Source organism: Oncorhynchus nerka, linkage group LG25, assembly GCF_034236695.1.
Source record: "Oncorhynchus nerka isolate Pitt River linkage group LG25, Oner_Uvic_2.0, whole genome shotgun sequence".
NCBI lineage: Eukaryota > Metazoa > Chordata > Actinopteri > Salmoniformes > Salmonidae > Oncorhynchus > Oncorhynchus nerka.
This window is the reverse complement of record NC_088420.1, coordinates 52,166,324-52,189,116: the sequence shown is the minus strand read 5'-3', so window position 1 is coordinate 52,189,116 and position 22,793 is coordinate 52,166,324. Positions and strand designations below refer to the sequence as shown.

Sequence of the window (22,793 nt, the reverse complement as noted above, 5' to 3'; positions counted from 1 at the left end):
CATTATTGGATACTGTAAATTATGGTACAGTAACATACTGTAGATTTTTTTATGGTAAGTTAAAAACAGGACATGTTTTACAGTGTACACAGGTGACTGCTCTGCGAATATGAAACGCATTCATTCAGTCCATGCAGATGAGCGCCGAGATTTACTCTTAGGTCTTTCCAGCTACTTAACTAACTGTGCTTCCAATGTGCGCAACGTAAAGATAAGGCGACAGGATTTGGTAATATCCCCGGAGGAGCCCTCCAAGTCGTCACCATATTCCACACGCCTCCTGTTATTGCTTTACTTCCTCTGTTAAACTGATATTGTCTCGCTTCAACGACACACTGGACTGTTCGCACTTCAGGCGCGGGACAGCATGACTGGTGGACTCAAGGACGGTGAAACTGACGAGGTATGGTTCTCGGTTCTCTTCTGGACACTGCTGTCCATATTTGTAAACATTTGTACGTTTTTAGAAGATATTTCATCATCTGAGAGCAATAAAGTTTATCTGGCTCATTCACATTCTGACATTTATCGAAAATGCCATTGGAAAATTGGGAAACTTTTAAACTCCAAAGCCTATTTGCCAATAGTTCTCTTTTTTGGCACCTAGTTGTGAACGTTACTCCCACTCCTACTGGGCGAATGTGCAAGCAAGCCCCCTCTATCCATTAGCACTGACATGAGACATTTACAATGATTTATTCACTTGTATTTTCTATTGTTTTACTGAATATTTGTACGGTGGCTGTGTAATTGACCTTAGCTACCCTGCGACTTTGGGTGCAAATTAGCTTTTGGGTAACCCAGGTACATTTACATGGATGTTGCATTATTGTAATATTGATGTTGATTAATGTGCATTGTCCCCTATAAATAAACAAACTACACTTCTTACATTCGGAGCATTATTTATGTTTCAATCCACATGGATAATTATGCGCACAAAGTCAGTCAAAGTTGTGTTTTTTTTTAGAATGTTAATTCTATTAGACTAGCTAAGCAAATTGAAAAATGCACATTCCAGTAAAACTTGACGACAGTCATATGATTAGAAAATATGCTTGCGATGCCTTATGTGAAACAGGTTCTCAGTGTACAGAGCATACAGCCATCCTAATAACCATCGTTAACACGCATTGTGTGAGTTCTTGGTGACGACCCCTTGCGGTGAGAGACGGATATCTGCTAAAGAGGGGTGTGGTGCTCTCCCTTAAAACCATCTCAGGCTGGGGTAGGCTGCTAACTCTGGTGCGCTCAGTCCGTCTATCCTCTGCTCTCTACCCGTCTCTCCACTAATTTATCCCCCGCTTCTCTTCTTTCCCTCCGGACTACAAGGGATTTCTGCACTCGCAGTTCATCAGGAAACAAGGGAACATATACAAACCAAATAACAAAGAAATGGATAACGACAGTATGAGCGGGATGAAGACGATGCAGGACGTCCACACGAAAGAGATCGACCTGGTGAACCGGGACCCCAAATACTTAAACGACGACGTTGTCAAGGTGAGTTCAAATCCGAACCAGTCCGTATACTGGATTTGGTATTATTATGCATGTTACCATTGTAATATACCCATGAGGACTGGAAATTGTCACTTGCACGATGATTGAGTAGGAGCAGTCAAATGTGCACAGTAAACTGTCAAGGGTGACCCAAAGTAGCCTACTGCGTGTGTTCAAGTTCAAGTTAGTCAGATATTAGTCAGATACACATGATATACGTGGAGTACACAATGCAACAAAATGCTTGCTTGCAGGTTCACCTCTCGACAAAATGCAACAACAATAGAAACGTAGCCTTATTAAGTGAATAAAATAATAATTTTAAAAAACTCAATGATTGAAAAATAGGATAAACATTTATCAAAAAATATGCGAAGTGGGTGGTGAGTCGCATAGCATTCTCACGTGTAACCTATACTATATGTCAGTTTGAGCTTTTTCGGGTTCATGACCCCAGTTGACTATGTGTTACAATAGGTTTATAGCAGCAGAGCATATTCTAAATAAAATGTATTTGTCACATGTTTCATAAACAACAGTGAAGTGCTTACTTTACCAACAATGCAGAGTGAAAGATAAAGCTTATTTATATATATATATATATATATATATATATATATATATATAGCAACATGAGGAATAACTACACAGTGAATATGGAATAACAATAAAGAGTAAAAGTTACATGGCTATATACAGGGAGCACCAGTGTGTAGTAGATGTGCATGGGAATGAGGGAGTTGAGGTAGCTATGCTTACTGAACAAAAATATAAAACTTTGAGTTACAGTTCATTATAAGGAAATTAGTAAATTTAAGTAAATAAATTAGGCCTTTCACATGACTGGGCAGGGGCACCGCCGTTGGTGGGCCTGGGGGGGGCTAAGGCCCACCCACATGGGAGCCAGGCCGACCCACTGGGGAGCCAGGCCTAGTCAATCAGAATGAGTTTTTCCCCACAAAAGGGCTTTATTACAGACAGAAATACAATGCAATAAAGTGTGAGTGTGGAGGTGTGTATGTGTGTGTTGGGGTGTGGGTAGAGTCCAGTGTGTGCTCATCGAGTTCATGCAAGAGGGTTAGTGCAAAAAAGGGTCAATGCAGGTCTAAATTTGATTAGCTATTTAGCAGTCTTATGGCTTGGGCGTTGATTATGTTCAGGGTGCTGTTATTTCCAGACATGGTGCACTGGCACTGCTTACCTTGCTGTTATGAGAGAAAATTCTATGGATTGGGTGGCAGGAGTCTTTGACAGTTTTTTTGGACCTTCCTTTGACACTGCTTGGTATAGAGGTCCTGGGTGGCAGGGAGCTCGGTCCTAGTGATGTACTGGGCTGTACTCACCATCCTCTATAGTGGCTTGCTCGCAATGGTGCAGCTGTATAACGTTTTGAGGATCTGAGGGCCCGTGTTGCTGCGGCTGCTGTCATTAGAACAGAGTGGAACATCATTGCTCCGGTGTTGGAACAGAGGAAATATTACTCATATCCTGTTGTTGGAACAAAACATTTCTCACAGTCCTTGTTTTTATAGTTACACAGCATCTGTCATTAAATTAGTGAGTTATTAAAAGAGAATCATTCTTTTCAAAGTAGACACAAACCACACTGTGCCCATTTTGTGTGCTTACAGTGCGTTCAGAAAGTATTCACACCCGTGGACTTTTTCCACATTTTTTGGTGTTACGGTATGATTTTTAATATATTACGTTGAGATTTTGTGTCACTGGCCTACATACACTAGTGGAATTATGTTTTTCAAAACGTTTCAAAACAGTTTTGATTTAAATTTACTTGAAAATCTATGGTAAGACCTGAAAATGGTTGTCTAGCAATGATCCACAACCAATTTGACAGCGCTTGAACATTTTTTTATCTACGATCCATGTGTGGAAGGCTCTTAGAGACTTATCCAGAAGATGTAATCGCTGCCAAATGTGCTTCTACCAAGTATTGACTCAGGGGTGTGAATACTTATGTAAATTACATATTTCTGTATTTAATTTTCAATAAATATCCGAACATTTCTAAAAACATTTTTTTCACTTTGTCATTTTGGGGTATTATATGTAGATGGATGAGAGAAAAAATCGATTTAATCCATTATGAATTCAGGCAGTAAGTTAACCTCTTAAGTCGACCCTCTACTTTTTTGAACATTCTGTTAAAAATCGCGCAACATTTCAGCGCCCTGCTACTCATGCCAGGAATATAGTATATGCATTTGCCTTGGTCTGTGTGGACATTAGAAAACACTCAAGTTTATAAAAACTGGTTAAATCACTGATGTGGCTTTACCAGAATGTTCGGCATTTACTCGAAAAGCACAGGAAAAACTGATCACTGAAAATGGGAAAATATATCCAAACGCTACTTGAACCCATTGATAAAGGTGAACCACAATTAATTGACTGAGGTTGCAGTACCTACAGCTTCCACACGGTGTCCTAGAGTCTTGTCATTTCCCTTCTAGTTTTTCTTGGTCAAACACATGCAGGGCACCATATCTCCTCTGGTCTAGGACCGGATATTTTCGTTGAGTTTCTAGCCGGACATTTTTCCAGACGGACAGCTAATGATCTTTACATCGCCTCCTGATGAATTTTATCGCTTATTAACGTTTACTAATACCTAAAGTTGCATTACAAACGTATTTCAAGTGTTTTGTGAAAGTTTATCGCCGACTTTTTGAATTTTAAAAAATGACGTTATTTTGAAATGATGTTTTTTTCGTTTATCACACAGTCTACATATAACGATATCTAGGCTTTATATGGACCGATTTAATCGAAATAAAGACCCAAATAGTGTTTATGGGACATCTAGCGAGTGCCAACAAAGAAGATGGTGAAAGGTAATGAATGTTTTCTATTTTATTGTGCGGTTTGTGTAACGCTCCCTGAAATGCTAATTATTTTGTTTACGTCCCCTGTGGGTCTTTTGGGGTGTTACATGCTATCAGATAATAGCTTCTCATGCTTTTTTAAAAAGCATTTTAAAAATCTGACTTGTTGCCTGGATTCACAACGAGTGTAGCTTTAATTCGATACCCTGCATGTGTATTTTAATGAACTTTTGAGTTTTAACTAATACTATTAGCATTTAGCGTAGCGCATTTGCATTTCCAGAGCTCTAGTTGGGACGCAAGCGTCCCGAGTAGAAGCAAGAGGTTAAGGGCTATGACTACTTTGCGAATGCACTGTATGTAAAGTATTAGTATGTTGAGAGAAAGCTTGGCTGAAAGAGCGCTGATGTAGGCTCTAGTGAAAACCACCTGTCGTGTGTGGGGTGGGAAGAGAACAGCAGCTGCCACAAAGTCAGAGGCTGCTTCCCAAATGGCACCCTATTCCCAATGGCCCTGGTCAAAAGTAGTGCACTAAATAGGGAATAAGGTGCCATTTTGGATGCAGTCACAGCCCATGTCCATCGCCATGTCCAGCTGGGTTATTTATTCATATGTAAGGGGTCACCATCCACTGGGAGAGTGTCAGGCATTTGATGTAGTGAACTTTGATTCATAAAACATGAAAACACCCACATAGGTGAGGGATCTTATAGAGCTGAGGGATCTTCAGCATGCTTATAGAGAAGGGAACTCAAAATGTACTGTACTGCACTGACAGAAATGACTGATGATTGGTTGAAAGAAATTGATAATAAGAAGATGGGAACTGTACTGTTAGATTTCAGTGCAGCCTTTGATATTATTGACCCTATCCTGTTGCTGAGATCTTATGCGTTATGGCTTTTCAACCTCAGCTCTGAATCCATGATATGGCAATCTATCTAATAGAACTCAGAGGGTTTTCTTTTAAAGGAAGATTTGTAACGGCGTTCTTCGTTTGTAGAGAGAGAGTCGGACCGAAATGCAGCGTGGTGGTTACTCATGACTTTAATGGAAAAAGTGACACATGAAAACTCTACAAAGTACAAAACAACAAACGGAACGAAACCTAATTACAGCCTATCTGGTGAAACTACACAAAGACAGGAACTATCACCCACAAAATACAAAGTGAAACTCAAGCTACCTAAATACGGTTCCCAATCCGAGACAACGAGAATCACCTGACTCTGATTGAGAACCGCCTCAGGCAGCCAAGCCTAACTAGACACACCCCTAATCATTCACAATCCCAATGCCTACAAAAAAAACAATACGACAATACAATAAACCCCTGTCACACCCTGGCCTGAACAAATAATAAAGAAAACACAATATACTAAGACCAAGGCGTGACAGAACCCCCCCCTAAGGTGCGGACTCCCGGACGCACCTCAAAACCATAGGGAGGGTCCGGGTGGGCGTCTGTCCATGGTGGCGGCTCCGGCTCGGGACGTGGACCCCACTCCATTAATGTCCTAGTTCCTCACCCAGATCCCCACTGGACTGAGGGGCAGCTCGTGACTGAGGGGCAGCTCGGGACTGAGGGGCAGCTCGGGACAGAGGGGCATCTCGGGACAGAGAGGCATCTCGGGACAGAAGCAGCCCGGGACTGAGGGGCAGCCCGGGACTGAGGGGAAGCCCAGTACTGAGAGGAAGCCCAGTACTGAGAGAAAGCCCAGTACTGAGAGGAAGCCCAGTACTGAGAGGAAGCCCAGTACTGAGATGAAGCTCAGGCAGGTAGTAGGCTCCGGTAGATCCTGGCTGGCTGGCGGATCTGGAAGATTCTGGTTGACTAGCAGATCTGGAAGATTCTGGTTGACTGGCAGATCTGGAAGAGACTGGTTGACTGGCAGATCTGGAAGAGACTGGTTGACTGGCAGATCTGGAAGAGACTGGTTGACTGGCAGATCTGGAAGAGACTGGTTGACTGGCAAGAGACTGGAAGGAAGACTGGTTGACTGGCAGATCTGGAAGAATCTGGTTGACTGGCAGATCTAGAAGATCATGGCTGACTGGCGGATCTAGCTGCTCTATGCAGACTGACAGCTCTGGCTGCTCCATGCAGGCTGACAGTTCCCTGCAGACTGACAGCTCCTTGCAGACTGACAGCTCCTAGCAGACTGACAGCTCCTTGCAGACTGACAGCTCTGGCTGCTCCATGCAGGCTGACAGCTCCCTGCAGACTGACAGCTCCTTGCAGACTGACAGCTCCTTGTAGACTGGCAGCTCTTTGCAGACTGACAGCTCTGGCTGCTTCATGCAGACTGACAGCTCTGGCTGCTTCATGCAGACTGACAGCTCTGACTGCTCCATGCAGGCTAACAGCTCCTTGCAGACTGGCAGCTCTTTGCAGACTGGCATCTCTGGCTGCTTCATGCAGACTGACAGCTCTGACTGCTCCATGCAGGCTGACAGCACCCTGCAGACTGGCAGCTCCTTGCAGACTGACAGCTCCTTGCAGACTGACAGCTCCCTGCAGACTGGCAGCTCTTTGCAGACTGACAGCTCTGACTGCTCAATGCAGGCTGACAGCTCCTTGCAGACTGGCAGCTCTTTGCAGACTGGAAGCTCTGGCTGCTTCATGCAGACTGACAGCTCTGACTGCTCCATGCAGGCTGACAGCACCCTGCAGACTGGCAGCTCCTTGCAGACTGACAGCTCCTTGCAGACTGACAGCTCCCTGCAGACTGGCAGCTCTTTGCAGACTGACAGCTCTGGCTGCTTCATGCAGACTGACAGCCCTCTGCAGACTGGCAGCTATTTTCAGACTGACAGCTCTCTGCAGACTGGCAGCTCTTTGCAGACTGACAGCTCTGGCTGCTTCATGCAGACTGACAGCCCTTTGCAGACTGACAGCTCCCTGCAGACTGGCAGCTCTTTGCAGACTGACAGCTCTGGCTGCTTCATGCAGACTGACAGCCCTCTGCAGACTGGCAGCTATTTTCAGACTGACAGCTCTCTGCAGACTGGCAGCTCTTTGCAGACTGGCAGCTCAGGCTGCTCCGAACAGGCAGGAGGATCCGGCAGCGTTGTAGAGGAGGAAAGCTCTAGAAGCGCTGAACAGGCGGGAGACTCCAACAGCGCAGGAGAGGAGGAAAGCGCTGGCTGCGCTGAACAGGCGGGAGGCTCCAGCAGCGCAGGAGAGGAGACAGGCTCTGGCTGCGCTGAACAGGCGGGAGGCTCCGGCAGCGCTGTAGAGGAGTAAGGCTCTGGCTGCGCTAAACAGGCGGGAGACTCCAACAGCGCAGGAGGGAAGGAAGGCTCTGGCTGTGCTTGAACAGGCGAGACTCCAACAGCAGGAGAAGGCTCTGGCTGTGTTGGTGAAGGCCTGGTGCGTGGTGCTGGAACTGGTGCTACAGGATCGGCTGACACGCACAGGAAGCCTGGTGCGGGGAGCTGCTACCGGAGGACTGGTGTGTGGAGGTGGCTCTGGATAGACCGGACCGTGCAGGCGCACTGGAGCTCTTGAGCACCGAGCCTGCACAACCTTACCTGGCTCGATGCCCACTCTAGCCCGGCCAATACGAAGGACTGGTATGTGCCGCACCGGGCTATGCACCCGCACTGGAAACACCATGCGCTCCATAGCATAACACGGTGTCTGCCCGGTCTCTCTAGCCCACCGGTAAGCACAGGGAGTTTGCGCAGGTCTCCTACCTGACATAGCCATACCCCCATTAAGCCCCCCCCCCAATAATTTTTTGGGGTTGCTTTTCGGGCTTCCTTGCCAACCGTGTTCCCTCGTATCGTCGGCTCCTATCTCCTGCTGCCTCTGCTCTCCTAAGTGCCTCCACCTGTTCCCATGGGAGGCCAGTATCTCCTCCCAAGTGTAACAACCTTTGCCTTCCAACACGTCTTCCCATGTCCATTCTCTGAACAATTCATCCTCCTTTTGCTGCTCCTGCTGTCGCTGCCTGTTACCACGCCACTCGGTCCGTGTGTGGTGGGTGATTCTGTAACGGCGTTCTTCGTTTGTAGAGAGAGAGTCGGACCGAAATGCAGCGTGGTGGTTACTCATGACTTTAATGGAAAAAGTGACACATGAAAACTCTACAAAGTACAAAACAACAAACGGAACGAAACCTAATTACAGCCTATCTGGTGAAACTACACAAAGACAGGAACAATCACCCACAAAATACAAAGTGAAACTCAGGCTACCTAAATACGGTTCCCAATCCGAGACAACGAGAATCACCTGACTCTGATTGAGAACCGCCTCAGGCAGCCAAGCCTAACTAGACACACCCCTAATCATTCACAATCCCAATGCCTACAAAAACCCCAATACGACAATACAATAAACCCCTGTCACACCCTGGCCTGAACAAATAATAAAGAAAACACAATATACTAAGACCAAGGCGTGACAAGCTTCTCTAATGTCAAACACGTAAAGTGTGGTGTACCGTAGGGCAGATCTCTAGGCCCTCTACTCTTTTCTATTTTTACCAATGACCTGCCACTGGCATTAAACAAAGCATGATTCAACTATATATGCATCAGCAACCACAGCTAATAGTGGTGTAATGGACCGTAGTTGATGCGTGATCCGTACGGATCACCCCCCATCGTTCGGCACGCATGTAAACATGCGTATCAATTGTAAAGTTTAACCATCAGAGTGAAATACAGTTTTACTGCCACTGTTACTTCTAAAGTAATAATTCCCTAAATCTCTACGCAGAGTTGCAGTGAAAAGATAAAGACAAGACAGATGCTTGCTGTGTTTTACTCTGAAGCCTGAAGGTTAATTTTAATTTTATTTTTTAAAGCAGTTGTGTTGACTGTTCACGTGAACGTGGCATGTTGAATCAATCCTGGAACCTGGTGGACAACACCATTACCGTGTGTAGACATTGTGCCACAATAAATCCGTATCATCATGGAAATACATCGAGCATGGCCACACATTTAAAGCCCGTTGTGTCAGTGACGGGAGGCAACTCAGCCAAGAGACAACAACTTCTCACAGAGGCATTTAAGCAGCCTTTTGCTGCAGCATCAGACCGGGCTAAAGCCATCACCTAATGTATTGGGATGTTTATCGCTGCAGCCATGAGGCCATACTCTGTTGTAGAGTATGGCCTCATGCGCTACGAAATTCCCTCGCGCACCCACTTCAGTATGAAGGTCATGCCAGATCTTTATGAAGAGGAATTTTATTACAATGGGTTCAGTCATAGGAAAATATTCTACCAGGGAACCCAACTCATGTGAGGAGAATAACATTATTCCAACCGTGGAGGTTTCTTACATGTGAACCTGCAAATTAGATTTTTCACATGATTGATTTTCAAAGTTTTTCACATGTGAAAATGCATATCCAATTTTCACATGTGGAAGCGCAAATTTGTGAAACTGAAACTGAAAACATGTTATTCTGCTCATGTGAAAAGGTGATGTTAACATGTTAATTCTAAATTAAATACATGCGAAAATATGGTTTTGTGTGTGAAAGTTAAGCTCAACATGTGAAAACCGCTATTTCACATGTTTTTTTTGCAAGGGACACACACACACACACAAGTCCCGCATACATACAGACATACAGTCACAAACACAGACAACACACACAAACAATGTACACTACTCTCTCTCCTTTTGCAGAACCAGTAGACTGTTGACTTTCTTTAGCAGTGATCTTATAGTTAGAATTTCAACAGCTGCACTCAATTGGTCACATCAAAGAATCAACATCCATGCAGAGTTTGCCTTGGGAATATATTTTCCTCTCGTAAAGCTGAGTTCTTTATATAGCGCAGTCAGTGGAGTGGAGTGGCTCTAGCAGTGGCCCCAAAGCCACGCAGCCTTCTGTTAAACCATAATGGGGCTAATCTGGGCAGAGTAGACACACCCACAGCCACGCCGCACGGGAACCACAGCAGTGATCGGTTCGCTAACTAGCCGCTAGCTAACATCTCCCTGCCAAATGCTCCAGTATCCTGGGAGGCACATTATAGTGGGAAATGATTATGTTCAGGCTCAATGGAGTAGCTGAGGCAGGGATTCCCTTAGATTGTCCAGGCGGGGTGCAAACAAAGGCCCCAAATCAACATGATTTATTAAGCAATAAATTAAATTAAATAAATGAAAGTCACATCAAACCCCTTTAGGTGGGAGGAAACAGAGCGAGGTAGGGGTTGTCCGCCACACCTATACCATAGTAACGGAAACACTGGACTGAGGCATTCTGCAATCCAGGGAAAAATGAAAATAATACATTACAGTTGTCACTCCAGATTGACGCCAACAAGACTGGTCACATGTTGAACCTGAGAATGGGTCGAGTTTGTTTTATTGTATGTCCAATCCCTAAAGGGGCGACAGGTACTGAGACGAACAGTTGAAGTCGGAAGTTTACATACACCTTAGCCACATATATTTAAACTTAAATGTTTTTCACAATTCCTGACATTTAATCCAAGTAAACATTCCCTGTCTTAGGTCAGTTAGGATCACCACTTTATTTTAAGAATGTGAAATGTCAGAATAATAGTAGAGAGAATGACTTATTTTAGCTTTTAATTCTTTCATCACATTCCCAGTGGGTCAGAAGTTTACATACACTCAATTAGTATTTGGTAACATTGCCTTTAAATTGTTTAACTTGGGTCAAACGGTTCAGGTAGCCTTCCACAAGCTTCCCACAATAAGTTGGGTGAATTTTGGCCCATTCCTCCTGACAGAGCTGGTGTAACTTAGTGAGGTTTGTAGGCCTCCTTGCTCGCACACGCTTTTTCAGTTCTGCCCACAAATGTTCTATAGGGTTGAGGTCAGGGCTTTGTGATGGCCACTCCAATACCTTGACTTTGTTGTCCTTAAGCAATTTTGCAAGTATGCTTGGGGTCATTGTCCATTTGGAAGACCCATTTGCAACCAAGCTTTAACTTCTTGACTGATGTCTTGAGATGTTGCTTCAATATATCCACATAATTGTCCTACCTCATGATGCCATCTATTTTGTGAAGTGCACCAGTCCCTCCAGCAGCAAAGCACCCCCACAACATGATGCTGCCACCCCCGTGCTTCACGGTTGGGATGGTGTTCTTCGGCTTGCAAGCCTCCCCCTTTTTCCTCCAAACATAACGATGGTCATTATGGTCAAACAGTTCTATTTTTGTTTCATCAGACCAGAGGACATTTCTCCAAAAAGTATGATCTTTGTCCCCATGTGCAGTTGCAAACCGTAGTCTGGCTTTTTTATGGCGGTTTTGGAGCAGTGGCTTCTTCCTTGCTGAGCGGCCTTTCAGGTTACGTTGATATAGGACTCGTTTTACTGTGGAAATAGATACTTTTGTACCTGTTTCCTCCAGCATCTTCACAATGTCCTTTTTCTGTTGTTCTGGGTTTGATTTGCGCTTTTCACACCAATGTACGTTCATCTAGGAGACAGAACGCGTCTCCTTCCTGAGCGGTATGACAGCTGCGTGGTCCCATGGTGTTATACTTGCATACTATTGTTTGTACAGATGAACATGGTCCCTTCAGGCGTTTGGAAATTGCTCCCAAGGATGAACCAGATTTGTGGAGGTCTACAGTTTTTTTTCTGGGGTCTTGGCTGATTTCTTTTGATTTTCCCATGATGGCAAGCAAAGAGGCACTGAGTTTGAAGGTTGGCCTTGAAATACATTCACAGGTACACCTCCAATTGACTCAAATGATGTCAATTAGCCTATCAAAAGCTTCTAATGCCATGACATAATTTTCTGGAATTTTCCAAGCTGTTTAACGGCACAGTCATCTTAGTATATGTAAACTTCTGACCCACAATGAGCTATAAGTGAAATAATTTGTCTCTAAACAGTTGTTGGAAAAATTACTTGTGTCATGCACAAAGTAGATGTCCTAATCGACTTGCCAAAACTATAGTTTTTTAACAAGAAATTTGTGGAGTGGTTGAAAAACAAGTTTTAATGACTCCAACCTAAGTGTATGTAAACTTCCGACTTCAACTGTATGTATCTAGCATACCATGACATGCAGAATATTATAAGTCATTCCCATAGTCATGCACAAGAGCAACCTTTGAGTCTGCCCCAGTAAGACAGTATTAGTAGCAGCAGTCATGCTGTTTTGCTTTCAGAATGAGTGAGGATCCCTTCCATATAACATAGGTGTAACGGTTCTCCTCTTCCTCTGAAGAAGAGGTGTAGCAGGGATCGGACCAAGACGCAGCGTAGTTATAATTCATGGTTCTTTTAATAACGAAACTATACATGAAATAGACTACAAAACAAGAAACATGAAAACCCGAAAAATATACATCTGGTTTCCGGACACATGTACAGTGCTTTCGGAAAGTATTCAGACACTACAAGCTTGGCACACCTGTATTTGAGAGTTTCTCCCATCCTTCTCTGCAGATCGTCTCAAGCTCTGTCAGGTTGGATGGGGAGCGTCGCTGCACAGCTATTTTCAGGTCTCTTCCAGAGATGTTCGATTTGATTCAAGTCCGGGCTCTGGCTGGGCCACTCAAGGACATTCAGAGACTTGTCCTGAAGCCACTCCTGCGTCGTCTGGGCTCTATGCTTAGGGTCGTTGTCCTGTTGGAAGGTGAACCTTCACCCCAGTCTGAGGTCCTGAGCGCTCAGGAACAGGTTTTCATCAAGGATCTCTCTGTACTTTGCTCTGTTCATCTTTGCCTTGATCTTGACTAGGCTCCCAGTCCCTGCCGCTGAAAAACATCCCCGCAGCATGATGCTGCCACCACCACGCTTCACCTTAGGGATGGTGCCAGTTTCCTCCAGACGTGACGCTTAAGGCCAAAGAGTTCAATCTGGCTTTCATCAGACCAGAGAATCTTGTCTTTTGGTGCCTTTTGGAAAACTCCAAGCGGGCGGCCATGTGCCTTTTACTGAGGAGTGGCTTCATATCTACATGTAAATACACTCAATATGAGCCGTCGTTTGTAAAAAATCTAACTTTTTAAAACCCAAAACCTTTATAACGGAAATAAAAAACAGTCTTCCAAAACGGCATCTTGTTCTCATTGACTTAGCTTGGATACAGTCATGTAAATGGGAAAATCTCACTTGTTTTTCACTCAGTGTTAACAATTCAATGATACATCAAAATAACCCAAAAACAAAACAGTTTAGTTAAACTGTTATCTCTAGATTTTGAAAACGTAACCATGAGTGAGTACAACCTGGAAAAAATATATAAAATGAAGGAGACAGGGAGCTAGCGTCTCTGTTCTTTTCAATGGGCTTCTTCCAACAGTCACGGAGCGACATACAAAGAAGAGAGGCACGCGTCTGCAGCAGTAACACTCTGAATGCCTCCACCTAGTAGTAGTGCTAAGTATGCACATATATCAATGCAACACCATAATAATGGAGTGGACGGCTCGTACATAATACATCCTTATTTTTAAACACACTTGAATTATTATACTCGGGTAGTCTAAGTAACCTTTTTGAAAACAACCATTTCACATGTGAAACTGCAAATTTCAAAAAAACAATTGTAAGTGTACATACAGTGCAGTACTCAAGATGTAAGGCCTCTGGGGAAATTAAATGGACATTGCTGGGTCTTGTGGCTTAAAATAATAATATGATTTATTATTACAGGGCTGTAATCACCAACTTTTATTTTATGCTATAAGTTTAGCATGTTCAGTTTAGGAACCCCTATGTGTACACAGAAAGAGCTGGTAGGAATATGTTCTGAATACAATGTTCAATCTCATATCAAAAATGCACTTTTACTCTGCACTAGATACAGGTGTTGTTAAACCCTCTGACAGCAACACGTCTCTCGCAGACAAAACACACGCGCAATTTAAGTAACTGTAAAATAAATATTTGCTCTATCGTGGGCCTGGTAGCGAATGGGAGAGGGAAAGGGAAAGAGAGGTAGCGAGAGAGTGGTAGTGAGGTAGCGAGAGAGAGCAAGTGTGCTAGCATGCGTGTGTTTTTCCACTTCACAGTCTGCACTAAAATGTCTATGTGGTCATGGGTACTTGGGAGGCACGTAGCAAACCCGTCGACCACCTGAGAAGTGTTTTTACACTGAAAATAAATACATTTCATGGTTTACCTGGGACCCATCCGGCTACTCTTGACGAGTCTTCATGTAAAGATGTAGGATCTTCATTTGAAGATTTGTTGCAGGAGATTTCTTGATTTGATTTGACCTAACAAAAAAATGACCAACCCCTATAAAAAATATCCACGATTTATAATCCACACAATAATTCACATTTCCTGTTATTATTTTCCTGCTTTGAGAAACTGGTTAGTGTTGCACCATCTGGGGAGTATAGTGCTGCTTATTTGCCCTCTGACTCAGACAATTCTGGCACTGTGGCTCTGTCTTTTGTATCAGCTCTGTCTGTCAGGAATTGTGAAAAGATGGTTTAGGATGGTAGAGAGAGTACAGAGGGTAAGGAGGGAATCACAAAAATGTTTGTTGTGGGGGTGGGTTGACCTAGTTGACCTTCCGTACCAGTCACTATGAGGAGACATAAATCTCTTGTCATACTTTTTTGCACATTTTTAGAAATAGGTTATATTCTTTATCTATGTTAGTTGCTTTGACAGTGGCTGTCTCATGAACCGTCATTGATTCAGTGATTCTCTTCTCCCGTCAGGTGGAGTTCGAGGATGTGATCGCGGAGCCTCCGGGGACATACAGCTTCGACGGCGTGTGGAAGGCCAGCTTCACCACCTTCACGGTGACCAAGTACTGGTGCTACCGTCTCCTTACCGCCCTGGTGGGAATCCCGCTGGCGCTGGTCTGGGGCATCTTCTTCGCCATCCTGTCCTTCATCCACATCTGGGCGGTGGTGCCGTGCATCAAGAGCTATCTGATCGAGATCCACTGTGTCAGCCGTGTTTACTCCATCTGCATCCACACCTTCTGCGATCCTCTGTTTGAAGCCATGGGCAAGTGCTTCAGCAGCGTCCGCATCAGCACCACCAAGGGGGTGTAGAAGAAGAGGAGGAAGAAGAGGAAAATTAATGGAGGATGTGGGGAGGATGGTGGGAATGAGGTGAGGGCTGGAAACCATAACAGATGTTAAAGGGGGAGAGAAGACACCTGAAGAAACTGAAAGAAAAGAGAGGGAGCAACTTTTTTGATCAAAGAAGAGGGTGAGACATTTCTAGAGCTGTGGGCGGGATGTTGGCGGTGAGGGGGCGGAGACACAGGGAGTACCTTGCCCCGCCTCTCTTTCTCCGTCTCCCTCGACGACTATCGTTTCTCTCTCCAGTGCTGGTTTAACCAACAACAGGGGCACATGATTATGTCAAGTCATTCCTTGGGGTCTTTGTTTATATTTTTAATTTTGTTTTTTGTTAGTGTTGTTTATCATTGCAGGAGCACCACCACGCTAGCCACCCCACCCCCACTCCATTATTCCTAACATTATTCCGAAATGTTGTGTGATCCTCTCTCTGATTAATGACGGGTATGATTGGTTGAATTATTGATTGATTGATTAGTTAGTTAATTGATTGATAGGCTCATATGATGGATTTTGGTGTCCTCTCTGCTGGGTTTGTGTTCCTATTTTTGGGAGGGTAATGCTTTGGGTGCGGGGGAAGGGATATCCCCGTGCCTGTCCCATTGCGTTGTTTGGAGAGAGTTGACAAATCCCACCTGACACAGCACAAAATCCTAGAGCCAAAACCCTCTCAATGCCCCTCTCTCAGTCCCACTACCCCCCCCCCCCCCCACACCCTGACCCCCTCACACACCCTCCACCCCGCTATGCCTGCCGTGACTCCGAGTCTGAAACACTGAACCTGCCCTTGTTTCTGCATGCACCACCACCTCTGCAAAGCCACCGAGCCAACCAACACGCCGCTGTCAGTCTGCATGTCCTGACAGACAGACAGACAGGCAGGCAGACACACAGGTATAAGACAACCACCTGATGACATCATAATCACTCTCTCCATCAACACTGTTTTGTTCCAGCTCCAATCCAAGCAAGGGAGATGAAATTCTATGACAACAACCAAGTCTACAAACGGAACAGCCTTCATGGTATATACCATTTTTCTATGTGGCCGAGGATTTTTTTTCATGTTTGCCTTTGAATCTCAAAAAAATATCACTTGAAGTTTGTTTCATTACATTCACACCTGTGGGATCTTCTTTTAAACCACGTGAGGTCTCTTCTCTGTAGAGGGAGGGTTGAACTTTCAATGTTGATGCGCATTTGCTGTAGCCGTAGCTAAATAACCATGCTTTATCTACACTTTATGAAGAACTTTTTGTTTTGAGCTTTGTTTGCCCAATGTATGCAACTTTTGAGTTGCGTTGTCTTTTAAAAAATATTTTTTTACTCCACTGTGAGTTTTGAGTTTATTCCCTGATTGAATAGTATGGTCTGGTGTAGACTTCTGCTTATTGACTGTCGTCCACAGGAGGCTGCTGAGGCGAGGACAGCTCATAATGGCTGTATGTGTTCGATACCATTTCATCCGTTCCAGCAATTACTATGAGCCCGTCCTCCCTAATTAAAGTGCCACCAGCCACCTGTGCTGTCGACAGCTCCAACCAAGAACTATCAGCTAATACAGTGCCCTCAGAAAGTATTCAGACCTCTTCACTTTTTCCACATTTTGTTACATTAACAGCATTATTCTAAAATTGATTAAATTATTTTAAAAACCTCATCAATCATCAGAATGTCCTCATCAATCTACACACGATACCCCATAAGGACAAAGTGAAAACAGGTTGTTTGAAATTTTTGCAAATGTATTAAAAATAAAAAACTGAAATACCTTATTTATATAAGTATTCAGACCCTTTGCTATGAGACACTAAATTGAGATCAGGTGCATTCCATTGATCATCCTTGAGATGTTTCTACAAATTGGAGTCCATCTGTGGTAAATTCAATTGATTGGACATGATTTGGAGAGGCACACACCTATCTATATAAAGGTCCCACAGTTGACAGTGCATGTCAGAGCAAAACCAAGCCATGAGGTTGAAGGAATTGTCCTTAGAGCTCCGACACAGGATTGTGTCGAGGCACAGATCTGGGGAAGGGTACCAAAACATTTCTACAGTATTGAAGGTCACCAAGAACACAGTGACCTCCATCATTCTTAAATGGAAGAAGTTTGGAACCACCAAGACTCTTCCTAGAGCTGGCCGCCCAGCCAAACTGAGCAATCGGGGGAGAAGGGTCTTGGTAAGCGAGGTGAGCAAGAACCCAATCGTCACTCTGACAGAGCTCCAGAGTTCCACTGTGGAGATGGGAGAACCTTCCAGAAGGACAACTCTGCAGCACTCCACCTATCAGGCCTTTATGGTAGAGTGGCCAGACAGAAGCCACTCCTCAGTAAAAGGCACATGACCGCCCTCTAGGAGTTTGCCAAAAGGCACCTAAATACTCTCAGACCATGAGAAACAAGATTCTCTGGTCTGATGAAAGCAAGATTGAACTCTTTAGCCTGAATGCCAAGCGTAATTTCTGGAGGAAACCTGGCGCCATCCCTACGGTGAAGCATGGTGGTGGTAGCATCATGCTATGGGGATGTATTTCAGCAACAGGGACTGGGAGACTAGTCAGGATTGATGGAAAGATGAATGGAGCAAAGTACAGAGAGATCCTTGATGAAATCCTGATCCAGAGCGCTCAGGACCGCAGACTGGGGCGAAGGTTCACCTTCCAACTGGACAACGACCCTAAGCACACATTCAAGACAATGCAGAAGTGGCTTTGGGACAAGTCTCTGAATGTCCTTGAGTGGCCCAGCCAGAGCCGCTTCTAGTACCCAAACGAACATCTCTGGAGAGACTTGAAAATAGCTGTGCAGCGACGCTCCCCATCCAACCTGACAGATCTTGAGGATCTGCAGAGAAGAATGGGAGGATCTCCCCAAATACAGGTGTGCCGAGCTTGTAGCGACATACCCAAGGAAACTCGACACTGTAATCACTGCCAAAGGTGCTTCAACAAAGATCTGAGTAAAGTGTCTGAATACTTATGTGAATGTGATAATTCATTTTTTTTTTTTATAAATTAGCAAACATTTCTAAAAAAAAACTGTTTTTGAGGGGGAAAAACTATTTAATAAATCTTATAATAACGCTGTAACAATAACAAAATGTGGAAAAAGTCAAGTGGTCTGAATACTTTCCGAATGCACTATAGGTCTCCCACCCCTGAAATCACTGCTGTTTGATAGCGAATGGGGGCATGTTTTTTAATATACTGACATGAAGCACACTTTGTGTGCGTCCCAAATGCTCCCTATATAGTGCATTATATAAGGAATACCTGCTCTCTGTGAGGATGGTAAGTATTAGCACGTTGCTTGATTGAATGAAAAAGGTCATATGTATTTTTATATTAAAATGGCATTTTCCTTCCCTTGCTTTTACTGTACAATCTCACGTCACTGTGCACATTAAAATGTAATATAATCCCATCTGCTAGTGATGCTTGCTTGTTAGGTTTGTTTTGTTTTGTTTTGGTTTGTAAATCTGTCTCTCATTGAGGAGAGGTGAATTGTTGTCATATGATTCTGACCTTCGTTTGTCCATAGATAGAATGTGATATTTAGACTATATTGTGCAAATACACCTACACTACCGTTCAAAAGTTGTGTCACGTAGAAATGTTCTTGTTTTTGAAAGAAAAGCACATTTTTTTGTCCATTAAAATAACATCACATTTCTCAGAAATACAGTGTAGACATTGTTAATGCTGTAAATGACTATTGTAGCTGGAAAGGGATCATTTTTTATGGAATGTCTACATAGGCATACAGAGGCCCATTATCAGCAACCATCACTCCTGTGTTCCAATGCCACGTTGTGTTAGCTAATCCAAGTTTATCATTTTAAAAGGCTAATTGATCATTAGAAAACCCTTTTGCAATTATGTTAGCAAAGCTGAAAACTGTTGTTCTGATTAAAGAAGCAATAAAACTGGCCTTCTTTAGACTAGTTGAGAATCTGGAGCATCATCATTTGTGGGTTCGATAACAGGCTCAAAATGGCCAGAAACAAACCTTTCTTCTGAAACTCGTCAGAGAAATGAAGGCTATTCCATGCGAGAAATTGCCAAGAAACTGAAGATCTTATACAACGCTGTGTACTACTTCCTTCACAGAACAGCGCAAACTGTCTCAAACAAGAATAGAAAGAGGAGTGGGAGGCCCCGGTGCACAACTGAGCAAGATGACAAGTACATTAGTGTCTAGTTTAAGAAACCGATGCCTCACAAGTCCTCAACTGGCAGCTTCATTAAATAGTACCCGCAAAACACCAGTCTCAATGTCAACAGTGAAGAGGCGACTCTGGGATGCTGGAGGCAGAGTTCCTCTGTCCAGTGTCTGTGTTCTTTTGCCCATCTTAATATTATATTTTTATTGGCCAGTCTGAGATATGGCTTTTTCTTTGCAGCATCCCGTAGTCGCCTCGTCACTGTTGACGTTAAGACTGGTGTTTTGCGGGTACTTTTAAAAAGACAACCATTTTATGTAGGCCTCCTTGCTGTTCAAACTTGCAGACTGTCCCAAAGAGGAGCCTTGTCTGGGTCAGAAGACTATCCCTAAGGTAAAAATTATGTAATGTTGAGGCTACCAGTGGCAGACTTACCATCTCAGGTCTCACATCATCAGGGGCCTCATGAACTGGGCATGATTCTTTACATAATACAAGGGATGGAGGGATGGAGTACTTCCAGCTAGATGGGGAGGCGTTCACCCGCATTGCCATGGTGACCCAAAACCATAAACCAGTGAAATTGGGAATCAGCTCAGACCTGGGCTGCACACTAAGTACACAGACTGGCCCCTGCCTGGGGCCTCCAAATCACTATGTGCTGTTGTAGCCTGGTGGCTACAACATCATTCTTCACCTGTGCTGTAAGATTGAGCAGTGTTTATGAATAAGATATACACACAGACTTAGACTCTTATCACCCCACTTGTGTTGACAATACCTTTGGAAAAAGCTGTTCTATTTGTCCATTTACTGACCGTTGCATTGACAGATATGTTCTGCAAAGCGGATGTTAGTCAGTCATACATCAATTCGGTTTAAAACAAGTTTGCAAACAGGGAGACACCTCTCACACAGAAACATGTCTAACAGGCCTCTTGGAGACGGGCCCTTTATATTCTAATCCGACACAACCTAATGTTCTGTAAAGACTAGTCCGAGAGGCTGGGAGGAAGACACAACATCAGCGCCCGGTTACAGAATAACACAGTGTCACAGATACATTATCAGCATGCTCTCGGCTCAGTGTGGCTTTCTATTTGATTTGATATGGTCTTAACTGGGAGTACACACGTGCCTCAACTATGCTGTCATACAGCTTTACAAGCACCTGATACGCTGCAGACCCCGTATCGACAGACTACACTGCTGTACAGCTTTACAAGCACCTGATACGCTGCAGACCCCGTATCGACAGACTACACTGCTGTACAGCTTTACAAGCACCTGATACGCTGCAGACCCCGTATCGACAGACTACACTGCTGTACAGCTTTACAAGTGCCTGACACTGCAGATCCCTTACAGACAGGCTCACCCGAATGCACAGTTAGCGCCTCTCAAAATATGGACCACACACACAGCTGACGTGACTCTCCCTGAGAGACATGCTTTTCCCACCCCGCAGGTACCATGTTCACAGGCGAGGCTGTTGGGCGGCCTCAGGAGTGGCATATACTAGTATCCCATTTTAATATGTTGACCACAATGCAACCGAGATGGATCTATTGACAATACAGCGAGGCGCCTTTCACCAAAATATGTGATAATCTTTAGATACCACGGGAATGCAACCTCTCAGTGAGAAAAACCACAGAAGGCTCCACAACAGAGGAGTACACACGTTTGTTTGCCTCACCTGCAGAGAGATGATTCTGAAGCTTCGCTCAACGAACATGGCTGAATACCTTAGCATCCCATCCTCGTTGCCAAACTGTGAAGGGGATTTTCAGGTGAACAAAAGAGCAGAGCAGTATATACCAGCCCGAGAGGCTGGGAGGAAGACATAACATCCTCGGTCGGTCACATAATCACACGGTGTCACAGATACATTATCAGCGTGCCCTCGGCTCAGTGTGGCGTCAAACTTTAACCATAACATTCAACACGGGCAGAAATTACAGGGGAGGAATTCATCAAATTATTCCCCATTACAAGATTTTACTCACAAAGAATCCTAATATTTAGTTTTCATCATCATTGTAATACTTTTTTTTTTACCAGACATGAACCGTCCTCCTTCAGTTAGTTTGCATTCAAAGACATACCATGCTTTTCAGAACTATGATTTCAGATATCTATTCATAATAATCATGGCAAAGCAATTCATATTGGGGCTGGCCTCACTTCGTACATCCTATGTATCCCCTGACAGTTCCAGGAACTACACTGACATTACTAGGAATCAGAAATGGTCAACAACAATGTATACAGAGGTTCACTTCAAATGACTGGATTCCAGAGACTAATTGAACAAGATACATATACATGCTGAACTGTTCCTGGCCCTCTCTCTGATATAACTCAGCCATATTGGACAGGAAAATATGGGGCCTAGAGATGTTGAAGTATTGTAGCTATGTACTGGGTCATTATGCCCTCAAAGAATTCTGCCTCTCTCTCTCTCTCTCTCTCTCTCTCTCTCTCTCTCTCTCTCTCTCTCTCTCTCTATGATCTCTCTCTTTCTTTCTTTCTCTCTCTCTCTCTCTGATCTCTCTCTGATCTCTCTCTTTCTCTGATCTCTCTCTCTGATCTCTCTCTTTCTCTATGATCTCTCTCTCTCTCTCTCTCTCTATGATCTCTCTCTCTCTTTCTCTCTCTCTCTCTCTCCCCTCTCTCTCTCTCTCTCTGATCTCTCTCTGATCTCTCTCTTTCTCTGATCTCTCTCTCTGATCTCTCTCTTTCTCTATGATCTCTCTCTCTCTCTCTGATCTCTCTCTTTCTCTATGATCTCTCTCTCTCTCTATGATCTCTCTCTTTCTCTCTGATCTATTTCCACCTTTCAATCCTTTACAATAAAGCAGTAGCCCTTTCCTGCAGTGAAATGACCAAAAACCTGCAGAAAATCTGGTGCTTCTGTCAAATGGTTTTGCTCTATTTCAGTATTCTGTGATGTACACTACCGTTCAAAAGTTTGGGGTAACTTAGAAAAGTCCTTGTTTTTGAAAGAAAAGCACATTTTTTGTCCATTAAAATAACATCAAATGTATCATAAATACAGTGTAGACATTGTTAATTTTGTAAATGACTATTGTAGTTGGAAACGGCAGATTTTTTAAATGGAATATCTACATAGGCGTACAGAGGCCTGTTATCAGCAACCATCACTCCTGTGTTATAATGGCACGTTGTGTTAGCTAATCCAAGTTTATAATTTTAAAAGGCTAATTGATCATTAGAAAACCCTAATGTAATTATGTT

The 22,793-nt window shown here is 43.9% G+C and overlaps 1 protein-coding gene across 1 annotated transcript; it reads left to right on the top strand.

The window, feature by feature from the left end:
* The first annotated feature begins 286 nt into the window (after nucleotides 1–286).
* LOC115109663 (caveolin-1-like) lies at nucleotides 287–19,049 on the top strand. Its single transcript, XM_029634865.2, has 3 exons — nucleotides 287–403; nucleotides 1,333–1,503; nucleotides 14,989–19,049. The coding sequence occupies exons 1-3, from the start codon at nucleotides 368–370 to the stop codon at nucleotides 15,328–15,330; spliced, it is 549 nt and encodes a 182-aa protein (XP_029490725.1). The 5' UTR covers nucleotides 287–367; the 3' UTR covers nucleotides 15,331–19,049.
* The last annotated feature ends 3,744 nt before the right edge of the window (nucleotides 19,050–22,793 follow it).

Coding starts and splice junctions, on each gene's coding strand:
- LOC115109663 (XM_029634865.2), top strand. CDS start 368: ATGACTGGTGGACTCAAGGACGGTGAAACTGACGAG. Junction 404..1,332: donor AGGACGGTGAAACTGACGAG/GTATGGTTCTCG, acceptor CCGGACTACAAG/GGATTTCTGCACTCGCAGTT. Junction 1,504..14,988: donor TAAACGACGACGTTGTCAAG/GTGAGTTCAAAT, acceptor TTCTCCCGTCAG/GTGGAGTTCGAGGATGTGAT.